Here is a 10,845-nt window from a genome sequence, read left to right on the forward strand (position 1 = left end):
GGCAGAAGCTACAAAAAAGAGAAACTAAGTTGTTCTTAACAATATTACCCAAGTTCAGATGAGCTGAAAGTGATCATAAATATAAATGCTCCCATCTTCTTGTACGACTACTGCGCCACAAGAAAAAAATGAGCGAAAACAGGAAAGTGAGCGAAGTAGGCACAGTGAGAAAGAAAGAAAATCAATGCTTTAATACTGCATCAAAAGAAAAGAAGCAAGTTAGCGCACATGGTAGCCGAGCTGAAGAAGTACTATTTAAATTTTATCCAGCACGCTTGAATTTCGCTGTGGGTATTTGGAGTAGGAAGGGATGTATGTCCTGTTAAACGTGAAAATAAGAGGACACTCACACTTGAGTGGCTTCGCGCTTTCGTACCCGTGTGTCAGTGTTTGCCTCTGCCTCTGTGTCCCCAATCCATTCTCGCCGCGCTTCTGACTCCTCCACAAGCACTAAATAATCTCGAACCCGCCGCGGTACCGCAGCGGCTACGGCGTTGCGTTGCTGAGCTCAAGGTTGCGGGGTTGATGTCGGCGAAGGCGGCCGCATTTCGATGATGGGGGAGCACAAATAAGCTACGATTAGGCACTTTAAGTTAAGAAGCTCGAGCACTCTCCAAGTAAATTTTACGGCTGAAAGCGACTTCCAGTGAGTTATGTGGCAGCGCGCTTTAAGCGATCTAGCCTGTGAGATGACGCACAGGCGCTCGTGCCTGCTATGGTTTCCGGCAAAGTTAAGTGTTTGTGCCGTCCTTGCACTTTGACCCGTTCAAGGCACAGTTGACGCGTTGCACGCGCTATTTGGTTTCGCATTCGCACTCTTGTTTCACGCGAAACAGAGAAACAGCACTTTTTCTCTCTGTCAGAGACACTCGTGCGTAACAAATTAGTCGTTATTCGCAGACTGTTTGGTTGGTCACATATTTCGTTGACAACATAATTCTCAGCGCTTGGAATCATAAGGCTCTCTATCCTCGTGTGATCTGCGCTAGAGTCGGCATACCGTGGAGCAGAAAGAATTGGTGTGGTACGGCACCTATGATAGCAGCGAGAACAGCTCGCATGTCAAGCGTAAATTGCACTTGGTACATGCGTGGCAGCGCATCGAGTTCCTCGGCTCGTCATCATGGATCGAGAACCGCAGCAGCCTGTGAGCGGTGACATGTTCACAAGGCGTGCAAAATGCAATCGCAGGCACGGAAGCAACATAACATTCGCCCGATGACGCCTTGGTGTTACCGCGTGTAGTCGACTAACATTGCCGTTAAGCGACGCCGCTTGCTTTCACTGTGGGGAGCATCCGGACACTTTCCACATCCTATGAACGCGCCCACCTGAACGCTCGCCCACACTCCTCCTTCAGGCAACTTATCCTCGCACATCATCCGGGGTGGCTGATTACAACCGTCAGTCATCAGGATGGTTGCTAAATGACTGCATAGGCCAAGTAATTTCTTCGACACGCCCCTATACCAGGAGCGGCCTGAAAACGAAAATTTTACACGCCCGCACCATGTCGGGCCATGTCCAAAGCGGAGCGGCAGGAAGGAACTCGACTACGGCTCTAGGAGGTGTTTACTAAGGAACCCCTCCGAGCCGAAGAAATATGAAAAAATTAAGCGTTTCTTCCTCTCACTCTCTCTTAGCGCCCAATAAAATGATTATGTATATTTACAGGAGAGTGCATAATCGGGCCAGTTGGTATAGGTTCTTGTTTGAGTGGAGGCACAAACACACGCAACGGAGGAGGAACGAGACACAACGAGCGCAGTACACAGCAATACACAGTGCAGTGTACACAGATTCTCAGCGAGAACGCTGCAGCGCGTGCGCGCAACGCTTATGCAAGCAGCGGTAGCCAGAATGTTGTCCTGGCTCAGGCAGAGCCAATTGAGCAGAGCGTAGTGGTGCATCTGTTTGGCTTTGTCGTTTTTGGAGCCAAACGAATGCGTGTGTCTGGAGGCCTTCAACACTCCGTGCGCGGGCCGCGCTTGCGCCGTCGATACTTGAAGATCAAGATGGCGGCTGTGGCGATGCCAACGGAGCGACCGGACCCCGAGTGTCCTTGTAATCATGATTGTAAGTAAAACAAACCTTTATTTGCTTACATCTCCGCAGTTTAGCGGGTAGTCATAGCGTCCATGTCTCGCCGACTACAAATCAAGTAAAGGGCCTTTCACTCAACTGAGGCGAGGAGGGAGAAAGCACGAAGAACAGCGCTGACGTTAGCGTTGCGGAGTTTGGGGAGGGAGCGCTCGCGCTGTAGCTCTGGTTTGCATGTCACAAACGGCGCCGGTACAATCACGGGCAATCCTAAAGGAGTTTGAACAACGTCCAAATTAAAAGGTGCAATTGGCCACACCTTTGGAAAGGGCGCCGATACGTTGAATGTCAAGCATTACGTTCCGTATTTCTCAGTATATGCATGCGTATACAGTGTCTTGGTATTGAGGTTGTGAAAGAAGTAATGGAGCTTTGGGTTTATTGTTCCCGTGGTGCGTGGGTCCACAGATATTTTTTTATTAAACAGATCTTTAGGAGTCGCATTTAGCTTACAGCTCAGTTCTGGCCTCTTGTGGAGGCATATCAGAATAGACGCATATAACTTGAAAAACAAATCGTAACGTGCATATAGACAATCCTTAATTCACTTTAGGGGGCAAGTTGCAATAGCGAACTTGAAGCAGAGCAGTAGTAAAGTCATGAGTGCTCTGGCAAAAGTGCTCAGACAGGCTTCACATCTAACACACCGTTTCTCGAAATCTGGTAAAAAAACAATTAGTGTTTAAGTCAAGATTGTTCCTGGCTGCTGACAGGAGACTTAAGAATTTGTTAACTCTAATGCCAGTGTATGTCGTAGCACATTTCTGGGACGATAATTTCACAAGGGCTGTTACTCTTAAGATTTCTGTTCAGCAGACATTAGGATTTCAGTTTATTACTGTATGGCTTGAATTTCCCATAGAAACGTTCGCATTAAAGTTAATGATTAAAGGGAAATTATTTAATAGTGTTATGAAGCTGCCTAGACACTGATTTTTCATGGAGGTAATTTCCGCGTCTTCCAGGAATACGCCTCAGAAGGCGGAGTACCGTTATATGTCACAGCCAATTATTCTTTCTTTAAAAAAAAAACAGGAACAAGAGAGCGGGTCCTATATAATTCGAAAACGTAAAAATAGTGCCACAGATTGTATTCATTAAAGCTGTTGAATGACAACCACTTATTTGTTTATCAGAACGGTTTCCTGCGAACGCACGAAAAAAATGTTGCAATGTTTTAAATGAAGGATGACAAAAGAACAACGTCTACGAATACGCGAGGTCCATCATGTGCGCCAGGCAAAAGAAGGCCGACTAGTGCGGCCACAATCAAACACATTGACTCTGATATGATGTCACGTAATACACTGTTTGTTTATTCCAAATGGAACAAAGACGAAGACGTTTACATTGCGTCTATACTCATACAGAAGCGTTAACACGTACCAAGGCCGATTTTCGTAAATGTTGCCACCAGTTGCAAACTTACATACTGATATATTACGATTTCTTCAGGGAATTATGTACGTAGACGCATCTATGGAAGCCTACGCAGTGATCTCAGCTGTGAGCGAAGTGATCGGCGTGACAGCACGGATCTTGCTTTTCGGTGTGGTTGACGACGCCGCGGAGGAAATGTGCGCTGAACATGTGATGGGACATTTGTGGTCGTGTCCTTGGATGGTGGTTCAGTGCTTGGCTCAGTTGATTTTCTCCAGTATTCTGGCTCGGTGGTGGTCACATAGCTCGAGTTGTCAGGCGTCAAAGAACTGCTTTGCGTCACGCGTGAGTTGTTTGTATGTATGACGCTGAGTGCTGCTGTCGAGCTGTTGACAGCTGTAAGAATTCCTCGCGTAGTGGTGGAGTTGTTGCTTGCCGCTGTCAAATTGGTCTGACAAGGTTGCTTTTTATTTTTTTCCGAACTTGAATTCATATGAGATCCGCTGTCTGTTTCTGCGGTATAAGACGTCTCTATCAAACTGCTCAGTGTTGGAGAAATGCCGTTCGTACTGTTTGAGTTCTGTCCTTGTACTGTTGTGTGCGAATTCGAATCGCTAGAATTTCTGCCAGGTAAAAAAATGTGCGGTGGAACATTTGAGCTGTTTGCTTGCGCGAAAATCGACGCAGCAGAGAAGTTGCCCAAGGAAGATAGGCTGGGAACACTGATTGAACTATTACTTAAAGGCACAGTGCTTGATTCATTGGGTCGGGATTTTCCTGTTGAAAGGCTTAAGGCAGCACTAGAGTTCTTGGCTGTGGAATAACTTTTCGACTGATAATTTGAGCTGTTTTCGATTCGCATGGAATTGTGTGAATAATTGAAATGAATGTCCGCTGAAGAGTCGCTGCTCGTACTTGTCAAATTCTGGCATGGTGTCGTCGATGATTCAGTTGTAGTCGTATTTTCACTTTCCGTTGTCCTTGTATCACTGACATTTTCTCCTGCTTGAGAATAGCGCTGCACCACACGGGAGCCGTTCTCGGTTCGAGCAGGGCCGAATACCTTAGCCCAAATGTTGGGGTAGTTAGTTGAGGGCTTTGCCGTAGATGTGGTGTTTAGGTCGCTAAGCTGGGGAGTCCTTGCTCTAGTGCTACTTGCGTCATTTGAGTTCTCTGGTATATCATAAATGCCCGGCGCCAAACTTGGCATGCGGTATGCTGCATCAGCACTAGTTTCAGAAGATGAGTTGTTATCCAATAAAGAACTGATAGGCACACTGGTAGAGTTCTTGCATCGGGGCGCATTCGTCGGTTCACTCAACGAATGGTTGTTTCCTGCAGTCACCCTCGTGTCATTCGAAATGTCTCCTGTTGCAGAGATTAGTGGCGCATCATCTGATCCGTTTCCTGATTGCACAGGATTGGGTAACACAGCTGGAATGCTGGGCTTGCTGGTCCAGTTCTTGTTTGCAGCCGTAGTATTTAGTTCACCAAGTTGTCCCTCTAATGTGGAGTCATTGGTATAACTAGAATTATTCACTGAGGTATAACTGCTCGACTTCATGCTTGACGTGCCGTTTACATTTAGGGCATTGGAATTAAAGAATGAGCTGTTGTCCGCACGAGCTATGCTGGAAACAGTACTCGAGTTCTTGCAGGGTACAGTCGTCATTAGTTTAATTGCAGGGGAATCGTCACTCGCCGTATCACTCAAGTCGGCACTTGGGGAGCTTAAAGGTGTCTCGCTAAAGTTGTAGCCCTGTGTCCCTGTCCTTGGTGCAGAATTTGAACTATTGTCTGTTGGAGAAATGTTCGTAATAGCAATCGAGTGCGTTCGAGTGCCTATTGGAGTTCCACTAGGTTCCGTAGATAAGGTATCTCCTGTCAATGCTACTGTTGAGCTCTTCTCGGTTTGCGTGCTATTGCATGGAGTAATCGAACTGTTCGCCTTCGATAAAATGCCAAGCTGCGTGCTCGAGTTTTCGCCCTTTTCAATGCTCTGATAGCTCTTATCTGTTTGCACAGTAGTGTACACAGCAGTTGAACTATTCTTTGTCGAAGGAATACTAGATGTAGTGGCCGTGTTTTCGACAACAAGAGTAGTGGGGGACTCGGTATTATGTTCAGTATTGTTGATAGCATTCGTCCCTATAGTTGCATTTCCTACAGAACTACTGACAACCGCACTTGAGCAGTTATCACTTTGCGTTACAGTATCTACCGTAGGCAAGCTGCTCAGAAAACGTGGGGTGGCAGTAGGCATCTCATGCTGGGTTGTCGTTTCCGCTTGCGGGCTTTTAACTGTTGTGGAACTTCCAACATCCGTCGAGCTGCTGGCTAGGTGAGATTCGTTTGCTGCCACACTAGGACCTTTATCGGTATCTCTCGAAATGAATGCGACAGTAGATCTTCCATAGCGCCAGCTAATACTGGATGTAGCATTTGATTCAACTGCAACTTTCGTAGGGTTGTCGCTCTTACTCATATCTGCCCCATCAGTCGAAGCTCTTTCTGCAGAACTCATTATCTCTGAACTTGAGGTGCTGCTGGTTTGATTAGAAGAATATACCGTAGTGATGCTGCTGGAAGCTGACAGTGTCGTCATAGTGTCATTTTGTTCGCGTATGGCATGCCTAAAGCTTTCCTCAGTCGCGGGATTTATTGTGGTCATGGTTTTCACCGTACTGGAGCTCACGGCAATATGAGAATCGCTAGGAGGGAGACAGGGATTCTTTTCAGCATCCTTGCTAACTGATGCTCTCGTAGAATTATCGTCATTTGAATGATATCTGGGAGGAGCACCAGTAGTCTCTACCTTTCTTATAGAGGTTTGTTCGATGCTCCTAGACATGCTCACCGCAACAGTCGAAGTTCCTCCACTAGAAAAATTTGATGACGCACTTGAGGCGTTGTTCTGACACGGAACTGATGCCGTAGTCATGCTTTTGGCAGATGATGTCATTGTAGCAGAAGTTCCCTGACTTGTGTAATCATTTGTCTTTGATGAATTCAGGAGTTCAGAAGACGCCGTGCTTTTCATATTGTTAGAGCTTTCGGTTCTGTCAGAATACTTAGGCACTAAACTTGTACTTTGTTCTGCTACTGTGGTAACATATCGAGTGATAGAATCGGCTACTGTATTATTATTACTCTCGAAAGGATTTGCTCTATCCAATAATTTCGTAGAGGTATGTTCGCTCGCCATAGTTATGTTCTCAAGATGAGTGGAAGCTCCGACTGTAGAACTGCTTATCGCCGCATTTGAGGTGATGTTCGTTTCTGCTTCAACATATGGCGTTGAATTGCTTGTGCCAGATGCTAATGCGGCCGTAGTAGTAGTTTGCTGTTCCGCAATTTTAGTTGTTTTCGACGTGCTGGGTTGAAGTATTATTGGTTCAGTCGCATTACTCAATTTCTCAGCTCTGTGAGTTCCATTACACGGGAAACTAGGTTTATCTTCTGTTTCGTGAGCAACATGCCGGGCGAAAGAACCGTCGGCACTCCTATTATGGATTGCAGTAGAATCTGTTTTTGCTGTGACTATCGTAGACGTACGTTCGTTCTTCATAGTTAGGCGTACCCGATCAGACGAAGTCCCTGCTGTAGAACTGTTTCTAACTTCACCAGAAGTACTGTTGGATGGCGTAGTAAAAGATGCTGTAGTCATGCTTGTAGTAGTTGTTGTTGTAGTCGTTGTTGTCTTTTGCTGATTTGGGACATTATTGGTTGTTTCAGCGGTTCTCAATTTAGCGGTATCGCAGCTGATCCCTTTAGTGGAGCCGGCTGTTTCGAGAGAGTCTTTAGACACTGAACTGGTATTTTCTTCACTTCCGGTTGTAAGAGATGGAGTGACAGAACCGTGTACTGTCTCATCATCATTCTCTTGACTATTTGCATTTTCTATTCCCTTCGTAGAGGTACGTTCGCTCGGCGTAGTTACGTTTTCAAGATGTGTGGTAGCTCCGGCCGTACAATTCCTTATCACTGCGCTTGAGGTGTTGTTCATTTGTTCTTTAAGAGATGGCGATGTCACGCTTGCGCGAGACGTTGTGGTCGTAGTGGTTGTTTGCTCGTGCGTAATTTTAGTTGATTCGGGCGTGGTGGGTTGAAGTGTTGTTGCCTCTGACGCATTACTGGAGTTGCCTGCCCGATGAGATACGCTAGGTGGTAAAGTAGGTTTACCTTCTGTTTCGTGAGCAATGTGTCCGAGGAAAGAAGCGCCGGCACTCCTATTTCTGATTTCTGGAGCATCTGTGTTTGCTGTAGCTATCGTAGACGTACGTTCGTTCTTCGTAGTTTGGCTCACCCGATCGAACGAAGTTCCTGCTGTAGAGGTGCTTCTAACTGTACCTGAAGTACAATTGGATGGTGTAGTAAAAGATGCTGTAGTCGTGGTTGTAGTAGTTGTTGTTGTTGTCGTTGTGGTCTTTTGCTGACTTGTATCATTACTGGTGGTATCAGCAGTGGTGAGATTTGCTGTACCGCTGCTGATAGCTTCAGTGGAGCTCACGGTTCCGCGAGAGTTTTTAGTCGCCGAACTTGTACTTTCGTTGGTTCCGGTTGTTAGAGAACGAGTGCTAGAACCGCCTACTGTCACATTATTTTTGTCTTGAATATCTGCATTTTCTGTTCTTTTCGTGGAGGTACGTTCGCTCACAGTAGTTATGTTTTCAAATTTTGTGGAAGCTCCGATCGTCGAACTGATTATAGCCGCACTTGAGGTGCTATTTTTTTGTGCTGCAGCGGATGGCGTAGTCATGCTTGCGCGAGACGTTGTTGTGGTCGTAGTGGTTGTTTGCTGGTACGTAATTTTAGTGGTTTCTGACGTGGTGGGTTCAACTATTGCAGGCTCTGTCGAATTACTCGAATTGTCTGCTCGGTGAGGTCCGCTAGGTGGCAAAGTAGGTTGACCTTCTGTTTCGTGAACAACAAAGCGGGTGAAAGAACCATCGGCAGTGCCATTTTTCAATTCTGGCGCCTCCGTTTCCGCTGTGCTTCTCGTATAGCTATGTTCGTGTTCCGTACGTAGGCGCGCCAGATCAGACGAAATTCCTCCTGTAGAGCTGCTTCTAACTGCACCTGAAGTACTGTTGCATGGCGTAGTTAAAGATGCTGAAGTCGTGGTTATAGCAGTTATTGTTGTAGTCGTTGTCGTCTTTTGCTGACTTGTATCATTACTAATGATTTCAGCAGTGGTCATTTTCGCGGAATGACTGCTGATCCCTTCAGTGGAGCTCATGGTTCCGCGAGAGTCTTCTGACGCCGAAGTTGTACTTTCGTCTATACCGGTTGTAAGAGAACGAGTGCTAGAACCGCCTACTGTCACATTATTGTTGCCTTGAATATTTTCATTTTCTGTTCCACTCGTGGAGGTACGTTCGCTCAGAGTAGTGATGTTTTGAAAATTTCTGGAAGCTCCGATCGTCGAAATGCTTATAGCCGCAGTAGACGTGCTGTTGTTTTGTGCTGCAGAGGAAGGCGTTGTAGTCTTTGCGCGAGAGGTTGTTGTGGTCGTAGTGGTAGTTTCCTGCTGCGTAAGCTTAGTTGTTTCTGGCATGGTGGGTTGCACTGTTGTAGGTTCTGAGGCTTTACTGGTGTTGTCTGCTCGGTGAGATCCGCTAGGTGGCAAAGTAGGTTTATCTTCTGTTTCGTGAGCAACATAGCGGGTGAAAGAACCGTCGGCCGTCCCATTTTCGAATTCCGGAGCATTTGTTTTCTCCGTGCTTATCGTAGACCTACTATCGTTCTTCGTAGTTAAGCGCACGTGATCAGACGAAGTTCCTTCTGTAGAGGTGCTTCTAACTGTACCTGAAGTACTGTTAGATGGCGTAGTAAAATATGTTGTAGTCGTGGTTATAGTAGTCGTTGTAGTCGTTGTGGTCTTTTGCTGACTCGTATTATTACTGGTGGTTTCAGCAGTGGTAACTTTTGCGGTATCGTTTCTGATCGCTTCAGTGGAGCTCATGGTTCCGCGAGAGTCTTCTGACGTCGAACTTGTACTTTCGTCTTTTCCGCTTGTAAGAGAGCGAGTGCTAGAACCGCCTACTGTCACATTATTGTTGTCTTGATGATTTCCATTTTCGGTTCCACTCGTGGAGGTACGTTCGCTAAGAGTAGTTATGTTTTGAAAATTCGTGGATGCTCCGATCGTCGAACTGCTTATAGCCGCAGTAGATGTGCTGTTGTTTTGTGCTGCGGAGGAAGGCGTTGTAGTCTTTGCGCGAGAGGTTGTTGTGGTCGTAGTGGTAGTTTCCTGCTGCGTAAGCTTAGTTGTTTCTGGCGTGGTGGTTTGCACTGTTGTGGGTTCTGAGGGTTTACTGGTGTTGTCTGCTCGCTGAGATCCTCTAGGTTGCAAAGTAGGTTTATCTTCTGTTTCGTGAGCAACATAGCGGGTGAAAGAACCGTCGGTCGTCGCATTTTTGAATTCCGCAGCATCTGTATTTGCTGTACTTATCGTAGACCTACTTTCGTTCTTCGTAGTTAAGCGTTCGTGGTTAGCGGAAGTTCCCTCTGTAGAAGTGCTTCTAACTGTACCTGAAGTACTGTTAGATGGCGTAGTAAAATATTTTGTAGTCGTGGTTGTAGCAGTTGTTGTAGTCGTTGTGGTCTTTTGCTGACGTGTACCACTACTGGTGGTTTCAGCGGTTGTAAGTTTTGCGGTATCCTTTCCGATCGCTTCAGTGGAGCTCGTGGTTCCGCGAGAGTCTTCTGACGTCGAACTTGTACTTTCGTCTGTTGCGCTTGTAAGAGATCGAGTGCTAGAACCGCCTACTGTCACATTATTGTTGTCTTGAATATTTCCATTTTCGGTTCCAATCGTGGAGGTACGTTCGCTAAGAGTAGTTATGTTTTGAAAATTCGTGGATGCTCCGATCGTCGAACTGCTTATAGCCGCAGTAGATGTGCTGTTGTTTTGTGCTGCGGAGGAAGGCGTTGTAGTCTTTGCGCGAGAGGTTGTTGTGGTCGTAGTGGTAGTTTCCCGCTGCGTAAGCTTAGTTGTTTCTGGCTTGGTGGGTTGCACTGTTGTGGGTTCTGAGGCTTTACTGGAGTTGTCTGCTCGGTGAGATCCGCTAGGTGTCAAAGTAGGTTTATCTTCTGTTTCGTGAGCAACATAGCGGGTGAAAGAACCGTCGGCCGTCCCATTTTCGAATTCCGGAGCATCTGTTTTCTCTGTGCTTATCGTATACCTATTATCGTTCTTAGTTAAGCGTACGTGATCAGACGAAGTTCCTTCTGTAGAGGTCCTTCTAACTGTACCTGACGTACTGTTAGATGGCGTAGTAAAATATGTTGTAGTCGTGGTTATAGTAGTTGTTGTAGTCGTTGTTGTCTTTTGCTGACTCGTATTATTACTGGTGGTTTCAG

General features: G+C 46.3%; 1 protein-coding gene across 1 annotated transcript; it reads right to left on the reverse strand.

The window, feature by feature from the left end:
- Positions 1-3,463: 3,463 nt before the first annotated feature.
- On the reverse strand, positions 3,464-8,449 carry LOC135920928 (pneumococcal serine-rich repeat protein-like). The gene has a single exon (XM_065455209.2). It carries the CDS (start codon positions 8,237-8,239, stop codon positions 3,578-3,580), a length of 4,662 nt encoding a protein of 1,553 aa, XP_065311281.1. The 5' UTR covers positions 8,240-8,449; the 3' UTR covers positions 3,464-3,577.
- Positions 8,450-10,845: the final 2,396 nt, after the last annotated feature.

Source organism: Dermacentor albipictus, chromosome 4 (genome assembly GCF_038994185.2).
Source record: "Dermacentor albipictus isolate Rhodes 1998 colony chromosome 4, USDA_Dalb.pri_finalv2, whole genome shotgun sequence".
Lineage (NCBI taxonomy): Eukaryota > Metazoa > Arthropoda > Arachnida > Ixodida > Ixodidae > Dermacentor > Dermacentor albipictus.